Source organism: Clarias gariepinus, chromosome 3, assembly GCF_024256425.1.
Source record: "Clarias gariepinus isolate MV-2021 ecotype Netherlands chromosome 3, CGAR_prim_01v2, whole genome shotgun sequence".
Taxonomy (NCBI): domain Eukaryota; kingdom Metazoa; phylum Chordata; class Actinopteri; order Siluriformes; family Clariidae; genus Clarias; species Clarias gariepinus.
Genome location: NC_071102.1, coordinates 7,961,347 through 7,979,114, shown reverse-complemented (window position 1 = coordinate 7,979,114; position 17,768 = coordinate 7,961,347). Strand labels below are relative to the sequence as shown.

At 40.7% G+C, this 17,768-nt stretch overlaps 1 protein-coding gene across 1 annotated transcript in view; it reads right to left on the bottom strand.

Moving 5' to 3' along the window:
* Positions 1–17,768, bottom strand: part of glceb (glucuronic acid epimerase b) — an 82,822-nt gene that overhangs the window by 7,056 nt on the left and 57,998 nt on the right. The window contains exons 3-4 of the mRNA XM_053492517.1: positions 7,927–8,435; positions 498–737 (exon numbers count right to left, since the gene is read on the bottom strand). Of these exons, the coding sequence (XP_053348492.1) occupies positions 498–737; positions 7,927–8,422 (736 nt within the window). The 5' untranslated portion in view covers positions 8,423–8,435. The remainder of the gene's footprint in view (positions 1–497; positions 738–7,926; positions 8,436–17,768) is intronic.

The window sequence follows — 17,768 nt, the reverse complement described above, 5'->3', positions numbered from 1 at the left end:
CCGGGCAGAGGGCCGGTGCCTCCAGAGGTTCTGACTCGTGGCTAGCTTTGTGTGCTCTAGCGTTAATAGGGTAGAGGTATCGATTTTGTGGAAGAGACAATGTGATGCAATGCAAAAGTGCTGATTGGAAAATTAAATGAGGACGAGAATGAAAGAGCTCAGAGAGAGGAACGAGGAACGGAAAGAAAAGAAAGGAAGAGTGCTCGAGGCTTGGGCTGGATGATGGTTATAATGAAAATCCCAATTAAGATCAAATAAACGTCACCACAATATGGAAGGTATTCCAGCAGACACTTACTGTAGCTAAAAGTTTTAATCGAGAGAATTTGGAGGTCTCAATTAAAATAGATGCATGTGCAAATGAAAAGAAATCAGAGATTATGGAGGAAAAAAAAAAAACATTCTGGCAGCAGTTGTGAGGTTTCTACCTAGTGGAAACATAAGGAAACACAAAAAAAAAAAAAAAGAGGGTTTCAAAGTCCCCCGTGTCCCCGTACCTGGAGCGTTAAACAGACGGACGGTGGAGGCGCGGGTCTTGTCGTAGCTTGTGGTGAGAGTGCAGCCCTTGGGAACACTCCATGCATTTGGCTTGCTGTTGTGTTCCTCAGCTGTGTCGTACACCTCCACATGGGGTGCTCGCTCTGTCAGGTTCTTACTGAAGTGACTCAGACCGTACTGCGCTATCTGAATGGCATAGAAATAACCCTGAGGACCCCATTGTGTTGACAGAGGCACTCCTGGACGAAAGAGAGAGAGAGAGAGAGAGAAGGAAAGAGGACAAAGTTACACATTTTACTGCACCTACAAGACATCATGATTGATGAAATCTAGAACATGCTTATAGAGAAAAGATTAGAGCTACAGTTTTACGTCACCCTACAGCCACTAATGATAGTCGCGGCTTTTGGCTAAAGCATACTTTTCAACCAGGTCACGGTGTACCTTCTGTCCTGCACAGTTCCCTGCTACTAACAATCAGCTAATCAGCTCTTCCTGACTTGAAGTGCATGTGTTTTTAGTGTATTCCATTCAAGACTGAGCCAAAAAAAAAAAAAACATCTTGTATTTAATATGTGAAATATACTATACGCCCGACCTGGCCATAAAAGTCATATGTGCTTTTTGAACATCACATTCCAGATTCAGTCCTGCACTCCCCAGGTAAGCCTATCTACTGGGCTGGGAGTGTGCCTGTGGTTATTTGTGATTACTCAGCCCCTAAGAGCTTTAGTGAGGTCAGGCACTGGTACAGTATCAGATGAGGTGCAGCGGAGGTTCCATTGGGGTTTAGGTCAGGGCGTTGATGCCACTAGAGTTATATACCATCCTTGACAAGCAATGCCTTTATGAACTTTACTTTGTGCACAAGGGCACAGTGATGCTAGAATAGGTTCGGATCCCTCCGTTCCAGCGAAGAGAGATTGTAAAAATGCAGAATACATACTGTAGACATTCTAGCCTAAAAGCTTGAACGGAGACGTTCCAGTCCGTTGATGGGTGTGATGGTCAGGTGTCCACAAACTTTCGACCCACATGATCTATGCGTCTTTCCATATTCACTTTCATTACTTTAAGTTGTCACTCAAAAGCATAAACCAGATTTAATTGAACGTGATGTTTGTATATGCCATAGCTTTAAAAAAGGAAAAAAGTTTGCAGGTTTTTATACCAGGAGAAGATACCCGAACTCGCACTATTTGAATGATCTAGAGCTATGTAAAACAGTGATGAGGGTAAAAGATCTCCCATCATTAAAGGACTTATTCTTCTCCTAGCTTTAGATGTCTGTTCTACTCTACAACCATGATAACTAAAAAAAAGTTGAGAAACACCTGCTTTGGATTATAACTTTATTTCAATCATAGAGGGTGTGCAAACACACATCTTATAGTCCATATGAGGAAGTTCCTTTGACATTGTTAATACTATGCCTATACACAAATTTCATCCTAACATAAATAAAAGCTGTAAAAGAAAAAAAAAATCTGATTGACACATTTTAAAGACATTTAGTCTCTACCACGTGATCGTTAAAGCCGGCCAATACCCCCACACCTACATCAAATACCCCCCTCCCCCCGAAACCCCCACACCTAGCGGGGCAGAGATAAATAGTTGAAAGGGCAAGAAAAAAAAAAACGCCCTAATGAAGCCCGCTGCATTCCTCAAGGCCATTTTCTAAGAAACGGTGTCTGGCCTAGATTCTATTCACAGCCCAAAATTTGTCTGGAGCAGAGAAAACTCAAGTGTCTCTCTCATACAGTACGTCTTCCTTTTGTCTTTTTCGTATTATTCTTATTATACTTTAGCTAGCCCCCTTTTAAATCCTACTCTTCCTCCTTATTTAGCACAGCCCGGAGTGTGTGTACCATCTCTATGCAGCACAGAACGTATCGTTATTAGCGCTATATATGAACTACAGCCGAACACGTCTAACGTCTAAAAAAAAAAAAAACACAGCTGGAACATCGTCTTAAAGAAGGCACCCTGAACAACCAACACGTACACACACACACACAGTACACCGTCCCTGTCTTGTTATCTCCTGTTTAATGCACACCCACTGGATGTGCACAAAGACCCACACACACACACACACACACACCCACCATGTGTATCATATTTCAAAGGAAAAACCTGCACACACTGCTCCATTTCTCCTGCTGTTACTTTGACTTTCTGTTCCTAATTTGCACAAAAAATAAATACTAAACCACTGAATTAATTTATTCAATGTTTATAAGACAAACTTCTTGTTCTCTTCACATGCCTTGAGAATTCACTTTTTTTTTGTCTTCGCTCAGATAATAAAAATCAGCAGGATTTATTTATTTTTTTTAAACCCTGAGCAAGCCCCTACAGGCCCCCTCCCCTTCCCTAGTGCGGTAATTAATAAGGCAGAGCTTCTTAAACTCATAGCAGATCTTCGAGGAGCTCCTAGAGCCCACGGCCGCAGTTTTGAGTAATGGACAGGGGCCGGGCGGTGCGGGAAAACATGCCAGGGACGAAATGAGAGCACTGAAGTAATTCACACTCCATCAGGTTCGCCCATCCGTCAGATTTATCTCCATTTAGAGACGACCCAGTTTCTCCATTGAACGCCGCGGATTACACTACGGACCTGCCCCTTCAAGATAGCGGCGTGAAGCAGAGAAAGCTTAGCCATTTTCCACGCTGAGCGCGCCGATGGAAATTTGCTGACAGGAATGTGAATGAATAATAGACTGATGGCTCAGAATTGGCTTCATTGTGACTTGCAGATGAATGACGAAGTGAATGTTGTCAAGAACATGAAACGTTTTAACAGCTCCCCTCCCCCGAACACCACTGTATGAATATCACACCGTCGAGCCACCACAGGTTTTGTTTGCTTTGCCCGTTAGTTCTAAATTCCAGTCTTGGGATCTCTCTGCCTGGAAGAGCTTCATGTTTTCTCCGGTGGATCGAGGGCTGGCAAATTTGCGAACCCTAAAACGATTCAGTGTTTAAATGTATTTTACAATCAAGCAGCCTATCATGGATCTGCCACAATCCTTACGCAAATTTCCTAACTCAAAAAATATCTAACTTAATTTCATTTACTTTTAATACTCCAGATGTTGCACCATTCTAATTCAATGGTTTTTGTTTTGTGATTTATTTTCTCCATTCTAGAAGGATGAAAGTTGTTAACAACAGTCAGTTGTTATTTGAAGACATGAAGGTCAGTCGTTTTGGAACAGTTCTTGCAGGAACAGTATCGTCAAGTGCATTTGCAAAACCCATCCAAGCACCAGGATGAAACTGTCTCTCATGAAGACCATCCCAGGAAAGCGAGACCAAAACTTACCCCTGCTGTAAGAGGAGACGTTCATGTAGAGTCACCAGCCTCAGAAATCACCAATTAACAAACAGCACCTCAGATTAGAGCCGAAGTAGCAGATACATCTCAAATATCAACTGTTCAAATGAGATTATTGCACATTTTGGATGCCTTCGGTATTGCTTTACAATCTCAGTAGAAAAAAATAAAAATCAGGAAAGGCAGTGGAGTTAGAAGGTTCATCTAAACTGTTAATGGGTAGTATTGATTAGTATTAACGGTTAATAGTAATAATATTAATATTATTATTAGTAATATTGAGTAGGACCCCCTTTTCCACCTGTGTTCTGAAACCTTTCCATCAGAACCAGCATTAACCTTTTCAGCAGGTTGAGCTACTGTTTTATTGGATACGACTATAACCTTTAATTGTTACCAATAGGAATTTTATAAGAAATAATTATATATATATATATATATTGTTTTTTTCTCTCAGGGCTCATTCATTGAGTGGTTAGGATGGATATTGATTACACCTTTTAAACTGGCTAATATGATGTAGATATGCATCAGATCATCTTTACCCAAATTCCCGACCGCCACCAGAAAGCTGATGTTGGACTTAAAAGCTTGTTAATTTTTTTTTCCATAATAAAGGTGCTTAATGAGATTCTAAAATGAGTCAAGTCATTTAAATAACATCTGCACATAAACTGTGTCAGTTTTATTCTAAGACTTATCTACTGTAGTGTTTTTTTATATCAGTAACTTACAGATCTAGACAATAAAGATTAAGCAAGAAATACTAATAAGTCATATATAATACCTTCTTAATAAATTCCTAATGGTAACGATGATGTCCAATTAAAGATTTTTCCAAGATAAAATGTTTTTTTTTTTTTTTTACTGTATTTTAGAAGTTCTCCTAGCAGTTTACATTCCCCTCAAAAAAAAAAAAATTAAAAAGAAAGAAAATTCCAACTGTGCTTAGAAGCATCATGGAAATTTGGTAACCAATCGCAAACAAAACTGATTAGAATGCGCATGTGTCTCAATATAACCTGCAAGCTATCCAAGAACTTTATGTGGTGAAATCACACTTACTTTATCTAGCAAGGTTTCAGACATTTGTAGGTGTTGGTAGGAACAAACACCTAAAATCTTACCATCACGCTTGTTAATCTGGTTCCTTAGCCAACAGGATCTCTGCAGTAATACAGCCAAGGGCAGAAGTGCCTGGCGTGGGCGCGGATTTCCATTCCAACTAAGCACAAGCTACAGAAAGTGATGCTTAAATGATTAAACGCTTGGAATCAGGCGTGTCTCATGCTTAAAAAAACTTGCAACTGGCCACTTCTGGTCATCTCCTTTAAGTAGAAATGTTGAAGCATATTATAGGCAGAAAAGTACGACGTTGGCCAAAGTGCCACTCAAAAAGCCCCTATTTTGTTTCAGTTAGGATGACTGAATGGAAAGCTGAGAGCATTATCACCTGATCATTTTGATTCATTTCTTTCCTTGGCAATAAACTCTGATTAGTTTGTAGCTGCAAACCTGAACCGGAATATGATGCCATTTAACGGCAATCTTTTAGAGTAATAGCGGGCACGGTGGAAAGGCGCCAACATTAACGGAGAATGGATTAGTTTGCATTTTTGACAGCAGCATAAACAGAAAGAGAAATCATTTTGAGTACCTCTTAAGTAATTACTCTGCCAACAGTTCATCCGGAGTAAAACAGGCTTCTGGAAACCCACATTACATTACATGTGTTGGTCAGTTTAAGATAGAGGACTATGATCCGGAGAAGGAGCGCGATCGGTACTCTGTCTTTACAATAGTCCTTTATGCTTTAGTGCTTTAATCTGCATGTGCATGTGGGTTGTGTACTGGGACTAGAGCTGGTCTGCAAACTGCAAAAGGAAGCAGTAGGGGGTGGATGTGCCAGGGTGAAGGACAAAGCACGAGTCCGAAGAGAGCCGCTTCTTCTGCTATTTGGCAGCAACTCTGTGCCTGTGTTAAAGAGGGACTAGGAGAGAGAAGGGGTGAGTGTGTGTGTGTGTGTGTGTGTGTGTGAGAGAGAGAGAGAGGTCCTAAACAGAAAGAAGGAGATAAATGTAAGGGAAACTTCACTCTGGGAGCACACTGACAGTGATGGAGCACTATGACTAAGATGTCTGATTACACCACAGACGATGCCAAAGGGAGAAGAAAAAAAAAATCATTCTGTTTCTTGGACAGAGTAATGGCGATGCCAAAGGACACGACATGAAGCAGCAAACCGGACCACTCGGAGCAGCCGCTCCTTCCTCTTTTCCCACCCGGGCTCACCGCAGCAAAATGGAAGATGCATGTCCGTACAAGCACAAAAAGGTTCTCCATTAAGTTTGGGGTCACCACAATCAACTCCTGTAATCTAGTTGGATCAATCTCGGTTTAATTTGCTTAATGCGAGTCCATTGATGGTCCATTACTCATGAGAGGCTAGGGGTGGATTTACTTAAGCCTGCCTTCCCGGAAAACTCTTACCAGGGCTCCAGGGCTAAATGACTATTTATAGCCGAGTGGCAACCTGGGGTGAGTTTTAGTCCTTATCCCTCTCTTTCTGCGTTTCTCACCTACACAGCAGTATTAAGTGACACATGCACAGAACATCCGCTGGGAGACAAGGAAGGAGCGGATCGTTTTTCACTAATACAGGGGAAAAAATTGCATCAAATCAAGATACTAAACTCAACTAAATAAAGAAAAAAAAAAAAGCCTGTAGTTCTCACTCACATATTTATTGTCTTTACCGCTTAATCCCGTATACATGGGAAGCCTATCCCAGGGGACTTAGGGCACGAGGCGGGGTACTCCCTGAACAGGGTGCCAATCCATCACAGGGTACACACACATACACACACATGAGCAATTTGGGAACGCCAATTAGCCAAATCTGCATGTGTATAGACTAAGAGGAAACCATGCAGACTACATTCACACAGAGGTGGGAATCGAACCCGGACCCTGGAGGTGCGAGGCGACAGGGCTAACCACTAATCCACCGTGCCGCCAAGAGGGTGGTTCCAAGTACAAAATTCCCAATACATACCAATTCATTTTCTACACGGAAGCATAACATATAACATGAACGATGCATAGCTTTATTAAACCAAACCGCTCTTGCAATGGCTAGTGCCGTTGCATCACTTGCTCTCTTTAAACGCTTTGCCTCCTGAGAGGAAACTAATCCTTTCAGCCAGCAAGCATCCTCTGTATCTCAGGTCAGAAACTTTCGGCTTGTCATCCCCCTCGGTCAGGATTTCAGCCACCCACCCACACAATGATCTCGGTCTGAGGCTGTACACTCCCAGAAAATATTTTAAATGTTCGTCTGTTGCCGAACCTGAGTGTTAACTTAAACATTCAGCCAAGTTTGGAATAAAAAAAACAAAAAAAACAACAACAAAAAACAAGACGAGATAGAAATGTCACATGGAACAGCCTCTGTGGCAGTACACGCTACAAAAGCTTTAACCAAGAATAGAACCGCCTACTTTATAAGCAACGGTGCGAAATACTGGCAAGGTAAAAGAAGATCAAGGAATGTTACCAATTCTTTATTACTTTGTAAAAGATGTGTGTGTGTGTGTGTGTTGGGAGTGTTTATAATCCAACTCTTGCAGGATATCTGACAAATTTTATCTAACCCTGTCTACAGCCGTACTTCGTATGGTTGCTCCAAATATTTTCTGTTTCTCAAATCCATTAAAATATAAGTCAAGAACCCGGGCCAGTAGAAAGCAGACGCTAAGAAGATAAATGAATGACAACAATCCATAAGATGGGGAGAGATTCTATCAGAGATTGGCTTCCCTGGGTCTTTACTCGATATTTGATGTTCCTTAAAATAATCCTCTCAATGAAAAGAACTGGAATTGCAAATAAAAAGTTGTTCGAAGCATCAACTACTTACTTGACTACGTAGCAACTGATAAGGTCCTGTGAATAAACCGCATAGAATACAACTACGGCATTTAACCTTTCTGCCATACCACTCACTAACGGCAGGAAATTATACAAGGCATTACAAACACAAGACACCTTTTTTCTTTTCTTGAATACCTAAGTAACCTACACACCTTCCACACCACTGATGCACTTCACTCTGTCCCGGACCTCCACGTTGTACCCTTCGAAGGACATGAAGACACCGCTGGGGCGATACGTCACCCTCTGAGCGTACACTTTGGAATAGCTGTGCGAAAACTCGAAGCGGTCGTAGCCATCATACTGCACCACTTTGCCGTACACCTCGAAGTATTTCTCCATCCAGCTGAAAGGCATGTATACCTCGGCGCCCTCACGCCGGCCTTTAATAGTGACGTCATCGTTTATGAGGCAGTCGATCTCCTCGTAACGGACTCCGCCTCCGACCACGGGCGGGGCCTCAGGGGGCTGGGCCTGCTGCTGAAGTCCGGCCGCTCCAGGGCTAGGCAGGGCTATAGGGGCCCGGGGCAGGGAATGTAACACCTTCTCATTGGTGCACCTGTTCCACAGGACCACGGTGACGAGAGTGAGAAGGGCGCAGATCACTATCAGGGTCTTGTAGTGGACCCGGGAGGCCAGAAAACGCATTCTCACTCCTCACCTAAAGATAAAAAACAAACAAGAAACAGAATAAACAACTTAAGCCAGGAAAGTACATATCATGCGTTTACCAGCTCTGACAGATTAAAAGATGCATCATAGGATAAATGAATAAAAAAAAGATAATTATACAGAATCTTTTTGAGCAAAACGTTCTGAAGACACATTTCTACAGATTTGTTATTGCGCGTCTAAAAGTAAAACCCGGATTCCTCGTGAAATTCGTTCTGGCGCACTTAATGTGACCCCTCAACTACATTTCAGCTAAGCAGACAAGCCAATTTAAAGCTGAGCATTTAAAGTAGATCTGTCAAAAGCCCTAATTAATATTAATGCATTTAGACTAAATATATCCACATTGCAAATGCAAAAGTTTTCTTTTTAGTTCCTGACCAGGAAAATAGAAGCGGGGGAAAGCCACCACTGCTTACTGACATTCCTTGGTTAATCTTTATTGGTGCAAACTCAGTCTAGATCCGTGCGTTACTGATCTGGAAAAAAAGCAAAACAGCAAAGTAGACAAGGCTCTAAATACCGCAATGACACACTTGCAGTAAGGCAGAGTCACTGCGTATGTGCAGATGTTATTTACAATGATTCCACTCATCTCAAAATCTTAAGCATCTTTATTATAGGGGGGAAAAAGAAGACACACAAGTCCAACATCAGCTTTCTGGTGGCGGTCTTCCGGTTAAAGAAAATCTGATGCATATCTACCTGATATTAAGCATAGTTTAAAAGGTATAATCAATATCAATCCTAACCACAGGAATACTCAATGAACGAGCCCTGAGAGGGGAAAAAATAAAAAATAAGAAAATTCAATATCTGCCCACCATCTTAGCATACGCCTCCAGAGCTCCGAGCTCCCGGCAGCATACTGAGCAGTTTACCTTGTCTGAGCGTGGAGCAGCCGCCAGCGACGCGGAGTTATTATTCTCTTTGCTAAATGCGTCTCTGAGAAAGAGCAATCTGTTGCACCAAACGCAGTCTGCAGCATCAGGCCCAAATGGTGTCTCACGAGGGAGCAGATATGCACCAGGTCAAAGTCACCTACGGGTGTCCTGCAGCTCGCACACGCGTCGCTGAGAAACCCGTCTAACTGGCGAGACGAGCAGCGCAGCAGATGCAATTCCAGCTGTTCCATATTCATCGGCTTGACAAACTGCAGCTCTTGTTGATTTGAGCGCGGCTCGTTATTCGAACGGCGCGGCAAACAATGCCAATCAACAGAGGCGGATTTTCCTGCCCATCATCTCCATGGCATTTCATTTGGCCGGTAAAAAAAAAAAAAAAAATCAATAGGCTCAACTCCCACTACTGCTAATTACCGAGTCTGCTCCAGCAGAGCGGGCGCACCGGCAACAAAGGCGTGACCGTAAAAATCGTTACGACTCTGCACCTGTGTGTAGGCTAAACCGCGCCTACGGTGAGGAGCATCAATCACACATCGGGCTCGATCCATCCAGCCAAACAACCAGCTCTGTACACACTAAATGAAACTGATTGACCTGCAAGGTTGTGGCCTGGGATGGACCGGCTGAGGATTAATTGGGAGCAGAACGACAAGAAGCATCGTCAGGGTCCGTGTTGTTGCACAGCACTGAATCTTTAATGAATTCACAAGGGATTCTTACGCTGCTTCAGAGCACATCCTAAACGCTCTCTAAACAGGCCCGAGTTCTATCAGCAGCCTGTCAGGGCTAAAAACCATAAAATATTACCTCATAAAAGAAGCATCGTTCATATTTGGGGAATAAGGCATTGCATATCGAGAAAATGAAAGATCAGAGCAGGCTCTCATTTTCACTCGGATTGTCTCGCATCTCTCTCTTTCTCTCTCACTAACCGCTGCTGAAGCTGCAAGAAGGCAGCAGAGCACAAGCAAAAGATAAGTGGCTCGTCTTCGTTCTGAAGAACTATAAATAATTTGATCTTTTCACAGCTTCCTCGGGAAAAGAGACAGAGTTCAGACTCTACCACTTTCACGAGCGGTAAGGGGGAGACACTGCGAGTCACAGAGCGCCTATGTGGAGTCAGACCGGGCAGACGGCGTGGGCCGGGCCGTGCGTTCGCAGTCGCGCCCTGCGCCGGGAATCATTTGTATTCAGCCCGGCTAATATGTGAGGAGGGATAGCTGAGCTCTGTGTAATCCTGAGATCAGACACTACAGCAGAGGCACACAGATGTAACCCCCCCCCCGCCGACAGAACAAGGTGCATTATAGAGAACCTGGAAAGTTCCAGAAATAGAAAATGTGGACTGAAGGCTTAGTGTTGGTAATTAAGGAATTATGAGAGTGGAAAGGATTTCGAAACAAACAAACAAAAAAACAAAAACTAAAATGGGGCAAGATCTATAGAGGGGAAACTGATTCTTAATATGGGAAACTTGTCATATTTGGAAAATGGCTGAGCTGCAGTACATGGAAATATCATTTTGTTATTGGAAAAAATCTCTCTTGCAAGTACTCTAGACATTATTAAAGAATCTGGTACTGTGTTAATGTCAACAATGAGCTACCTTAGTATGAAGAAGCTATCTGGCATTTTTCCCGTAGAACGTTGCCAGATATGCGATGGTCTCTGCTTTATTTTTCATTAACTGTTGCAAACAGATGTTGTAAACTTTTTTCTCTTTTTAAATCCCAGTGACTGTCGGACTATAAAAAAAAAACGTGTTACGATGTTCAGAAATTAGTCGTCTTATCACTAAACGGTGCAGAATTAAAAGGACTACAAACAGCCAATCAAGTTGGGGTATGAGCAAAGCATCTAAGGAAACGTGTTACTGAGTGTAGGGTAAGTATTATCACAACTCTAATAAGACTGGACTGTTTTTTTTTTTTTTCCCCACCATGACAAGCTGTTAGATTATAAAATCTATTCTTAACAGCTATGCGACACCCCTGTAGGAATGCAAAGCATCACAAAACTCACGGCTCAGATCAGATTTCAATTCATTTATTCATTTTTCTAAATCAGCCAAAAAAAAAAGAACAATTTGCTGTAATTTTAATACATAACTTTTAAACATTTAAAGCAAGGAACTTTTGGCCATGACCTCAAATAAAAATTTTAAAATTTGTGTAAAAAAAAAAAAAAAAAGGCAATACAGCATTATTAAATTATAGTGCAACATGAGTCATAATAAAATATGTATATAAGATGGTGAGTTAAAGTTATTAGCATTCTGGCTGTAGAAATAATTTTAATTCATTTAGATCCATCTGTCCATTAATTCACTCATAAAAAAAAATGTTTTAGGCTGAGCTGCGAGCCATGAACGCACCGCTGTCTTCACTTCTTCATCAGAACTGAATGCTTTCAGTAAACGAAACAGGTGAAAGTCTAATGGAACGAGATCAGGACTATAGAGGGGATGCTTTAACACCTTAAAACAAAGTTTTTGCAGAGTGTCGACAGTGTGTGCAGACGTTTGTCATCAGCCGTGGATGAGGACGGGTGTCTGGCTGTCCTTGTTGGCTTAAAAGCTGGTTTTTAATTAATCTGATTGATTTAAGTTCTTGTATTGATAATATTTGGGATGTTTTTTTCTCATGATTTTGTCAGTTAGATCTGGCAAAGCAAGTTTAAAATGGAAAGCTTGCAAGCAAGCAACAATATTTGAAAAAGAACATATAAAAATGTTAAAAAAAAAAACGTATCGGGAATAAGGCCCAAATGAAGGCGTTAGTAAACATATATTTCGCACTTTGATGGTGAAAAAAATGTGCCAGTGGATCATATGTGCCAAAACCTAGGGACCAAGTGTTTCTTTCCACCACGACCCCCTTTTCTACCCCTCCAGATCCCTGATAAAAAACTTCTTATAAATGAAAAATAATTGCACTCTTCTGTTTTTTCCCCCTTTTCAACCTCATCTCTCCGATTCCCTGTCTTCTTGTTCTTTTCTGTATGCAGCGAGACTCTGAGTGCCAGCAGTTCATCACCTTCCACTAATTTAGAACCAAGTCTGAGATTTCCAAAAGGGGATAAACATCCAATCTGTGCGCTGCCACTGCGCCACCACCCCCAGCTGTGCTCTTATTCTGCCACCCTGTGCTGGGAGGTATTGTGGGCTGATAATGGCTGTCAGTAAGGGGGAATAGTATAAGGCTGGCACACAGGAAGCGAGAGAAGTGAATGCCCTGCTTTCAGTGCAGATGGCACCACCGGCCCCACAGATTTACTCCAGAGACTCCACGCCTGTCCCATCCACTTAAACCAGCAGCGTGCTCTCTATGCAACCAGAAATAATGCAAAGAGGGCTCGGGCCACGGCTGTGAATGCAGGCTTATGAATGCCGGAGGTTGTACTGACAGCTCCATTGTTTTCAAGACCCAATCATGTAAAACTGGAGCTCTACGGCAATCAAATCCAATTTTGCTCAAGGGAATAAAAGATCTGGATAAGGACTCTATAATTAAAAAACTTTATAATACAGTGTGAGCTTGACTAAGAGTGGAGGCTGATTACTTATTCCGATGCAAATGTTCTTCGGAAAATTTAGGGCGCTACAATGCTCGCCAAGGAGAAACTATATCCAGCCATGTCGAATCCTAATACCACTGGGTGAACCAACACGGCACTTATTTGTCTCATGAGGCTGCAACCGGACTCGAGGTGAAGCATGTTGCCAAAACCAAGACTGGCTTAGAAACTATACTTTAGCCAGTGACTGTGGCACTTGCACTGAAAGCAAAAAAAAAAAAAGGCCAAGGAGAAAATATGTCTAGTTTTATCATGCAATTATTTTTTCTGCTTGTTTGGGAACCTCTCCTGTCATGATGCAACCCCTTTGTCTGGGGGACATGTGCTTGATTGCTGAGTTAGCATGGAGTTCTAATAGCTCTCACTTTTCCAAAGCATCTCTGGTATGTTAACAGTGCAACACAGCTGCTCTTCAACTGTTGCTGCACTAAGCCTGAAAATAGCCTGACTTTAAGTAAGATAGATTTCCATCAAGAATGAATGCAATCATATACTCAGGGACAAAAGAGGCTTTGCAGTATAAAAATGAAATATACAAAAATAAGTAGTTAAACAAAAATTTACGCAGACATTTCTTTGCCTTGTTGTATTAAGAACACAGGAAAGGTAAAATGACCATTAGTGTTAATTGATTATGGACAACCTAACCTGCATCTTCTTAATGGATGCCAAGTACATGCATAATGTCCAGAAGATGTGTCTTGGGATCAAAAACAAAAGAAAAGGAAAAGAAAAAAAAAAAAAAAAAAAACATTCTGCATTTTGTCCTCACATTGTCCTTACCGCAGTTCGACAATGGTATCAGATTGAAGGCCATCGGAATCCTTCATATTGATGCAATGCAAGCAGACGTTGCCAGGCAGTTTGGTGTTGCCAGGAAAAATATTTCCAGCTGTGGAACAGATTCCAAAACAACTGGTTCCACTGCTGATCGCCGTAGGTCTGGAAAGCCAAGTGTGACAGCGCCAAGACAAGACAGACTGACTTGACACCATCGTTTGAGAAATGGAACAGAAAAAGCTGCCACTATAGCTGCAGGTATTCCTGGGTTACACAAGACAAGTTGTCAGCCTATTCAACGGCGTTTGGCTGCAGCTGGACGTGCAAGGAGGCCGCAGACCAAAATCAAATTATAATTATATGACAAATAAATAGTCCATGAGTGTAAAGAAGCATTATTAGCCAATTTCTTTGAGTCTAAGGAACACTGAAAATGGCTCTGCATATTACTTAGTATGTCATCACTTACCTGTGGGAAGCTTCAAACTGCCAATTCATTTAAGGGCTCAACAAATCGTGTCACTTACTAATCAATTAGCAATGCAACACTCAATTTACATCCTTACTGCAGAACTATAGTATTGCTCCCGGCTTAGAACAAAGGTGGGAAAAAATATTTTAAAAATTTATTATATACATATATCTCAGAAATACCATAAGCATTATACAGTACAGAAAAGCCTGGGAATTATACTAGCAAGAAAGTAAAAAAATATCACAGATGTATGCTGCACATATTTCATGGAAATGGCACTTACAGCAAATAGCAAAATGAAGCTAAGGTTGCTCGAGAGACAGAGTGGTGACTGCTCCTGCTTTTAGCTTTACTGTGCTCACATTTTTAAAAGCCTATTTATGACACTGATGGCACTGCCGCAGCTTCAGGCTAATTAACCAGTGGACCGTTTTTTTTTATTTTTTTTTTTAACACAATGCATAGCCATCCAGCAGGACATCCGTTATAAATTTAATGCAATCATCTCACATTAGTCCAGCCACTCTGTTAATTCCCATTCCTTTTACGGTTTTAGGGCTTTCATACGATGTCGTCTCGAAAAGTTAACATGGTGGGGTGGGGGGGGGGGGGGGGGGTTCTGTTGGAAATACTATAGATGGCTGCTTCTGAGTTTGTTTTATGCCTGAAGATAAAACAGTATATTTTATTATAATTAAGCATCAGGTACAGGCAGTTATAGTCTCTTTAAAAGTGCTGAGGCCAACTGTGGCTTGGCGTCTCCTTAACTAGACAATCACTCAAATGGCCTCACATAATGAAGCTAAAGCTTGCCGTAAGATTGCTGCGGAGGATATTTACTTAAATATTCCAAAGAATACTTAAAAAAAAAAAAAAAAAAAAAGTTTGCGCTCAGGTTACGGCCATCGAGGAGCAACTTCATTTTGATACCATAGACTTCAACGGCCAAAACACAGTATTAGTGCTGATTTTATTTTTTTTATGTTGTACATGTAATAAAGAAAATGTGTATGCTAAAAAAACAAAAACAGCCATTTTTCAGCGTTATACTGTCTCGCCTCAAACTATAAACTTAAAAAATGTTAATTATTTATATTTCTATATTTATCTAGTGTCTGTAACCATGTCAAATTCATGCTGCAATATCTCCATTTTGTGTTTCAGAATAATATACTCTTCAGGTTTTTGTCTTTTTAAATGAAATCTAAACTCAAGTTTCATCTGAATGACAATTAAGATCATATCATTGATTTTAAAAAATAAATAAATAAAAAACATTACGGAAGCAAATTGTATTTAGCAAAATGTGTCGATTTTTATCTGATAAAAGTATAAATTTGTATATATATTTACAAAAAACTAAGCATGGATCATGAGATAAAAAGCATCAAGTTCTATGGAAAACAGTGTTATATGATCTTATCTGAAAATCCTTTTTAGCACCAATACCATGTTTTGGTGAAAAACTAGTAAAAAAAAAAAAAAAGAAAATGCTTATACTCGATCAACACATGCAGCACAGTGTGACCCATGTATACACCTCTGGATAAGTAACGACCATAACCTAATAAAAAAAAAAAACAGGTTCCCTTTTGACTTTGGTTCCTCTAAAGGTTCCTTCCACATGTGGTCTTAATTACTTTTTATTTTCCATCGTGACCTCTGGCTTGCGCATTAGACATACATTTTAATACGCGAGTCTAGCTGTCTGCAAAGCTGCTTTGTGACAATATTCATTTACTAAAAGGGATATACAGTATGAATAAAATTGAATGGACTGCACAAAACAATTAGGCTATGCTTTATTATGCTGAAGAAAACAAAATGCTCAAAAAACCATGACCAATACCCAAGACAGTAGTCAGGGAAATGAAATCTCAGGGGTTTGTACTGTTGTGAAAGCATAAGCCTGTTTTGATGACCCCGCTGGCTCAAACATTTCTTCCAGTCGCTTTCACAATGTCGCTATTTACTACTGAACCTCAGAAAACTGTGTCCAGAAACAACCGAAACAGTGGTTCACATTGTACCATGGTTTGAAGTATTTAATTGTGCACCACAAGAAGAACATCAGAAAACAACTGAAAATGGTGAGGGACAGCTTCAGCTCAGCCGGGTGCTTTTTTTTTTTATTACAATCACGATGAAGGAAATTTAATAAGTGGCAAGTCATCAGAATCAGAAATCTGTACATAGTATTACTTAAAAAATAATAACAATAATAGTAATATTTCCTTTACAGTGGACAGCAAGTTCCAAAAATAGTGGAGGTGTTTCATATGTATAAGCTTTTACACATTTTCATCCGCTTCATGTATCTAAATCAATCCATCAATTTCAAGAATTTAATTAAACAAATGAAATTCTCATATTCTAGATTCATTACAGTCTACGTTATGTGAAATATTTCAAGCCCTTTTAGCTTTCATTTTGGTGGTTACGCTTGCAAAAATCTAGTTTCCCTAAATATTTGAAAATTTTCAATCAATTTGAGAGGTTACTGAAAATCAAGTTGCTTTGATATCAGCCTTCAGCTCATCTGTATTGTTGGGTCTTGACAAACGGTCCATAGATTCTCTCAGGTCAAGTGAGTTGTCTGGCCAACCAAGCACAGTAATACTATATTATGGTCTGCAAACTAGGTAGTAAAAGTTTTGGCACTGTTGTTTACAGTAAGTCCTGCTGGTTCACATCTTGCAGTCGGGCCTAACCTAGGACCGAGTGGTATACCGACTTTTTCAGGCATATCGATGTTTTGAAAGGGCGTGTTCCATTACATGACCCATTTATGCACTGCTTCTTCTCTCCCACACACAGTCTCCTCTCTCCTCTCTCAGTGTTAACCTTGGGGTTTACGATGTGTGCCGTCTTGTTGAAATACGTTAGCGTGCTAGCTCAAATAGATCAAAAGTAGATTTAAAAGTCAAATACTTGCAGAGGAAATACGACGTGTAAAATAATGTTCAGCAGGCCATTATCAGCGTTGTAAACTGCAGTACAAAAGGCCTGTTATACTTTATGCTGTTAAGCCTTCACACCCTGCCCCGAATATAAGCGGGTGCAACATGTACGTATAGAGTGCCTTCAGTAAGTGTATTTATTACTGTCTAAAACTCGAGGGTTCTCCAGTCATCTGCCTCAGAAGTTATTTAGTGTTGTAGTTTCCACCATTTTAATCAATCTGTTGATGACAACCAAAGGAGCATACTAATTTTATTTAATATAGATGGTATTTTTTTGTTTGTTTTTTCGTTTGAACCAGGGAATGACATTGTGTGTTTACATTTTACTTAGATCATATTGTTTTGATAAAAGTGCTTGTGATCCCTCATATGTGGCTTTAACTTGCACTAGAACATTTGGCGCTTCCTAATGATGCATAAGCAGCCTACAAAATGATGCGGGAGGCAGCATTATGGGCATCAGAAAAAGCCCGAGTTAGCCTAAGACATGGTTTACACTCCCACATCAGTCATAGTGACACTAGCCAATCATAGGTGTCTGTAAATTCAAGTAAGCGAAAGGGGTGGATAGAACTTTCCCCCAGGTAGCAGTTTAAAAAGATGAGGATGGCCGATTTACACTC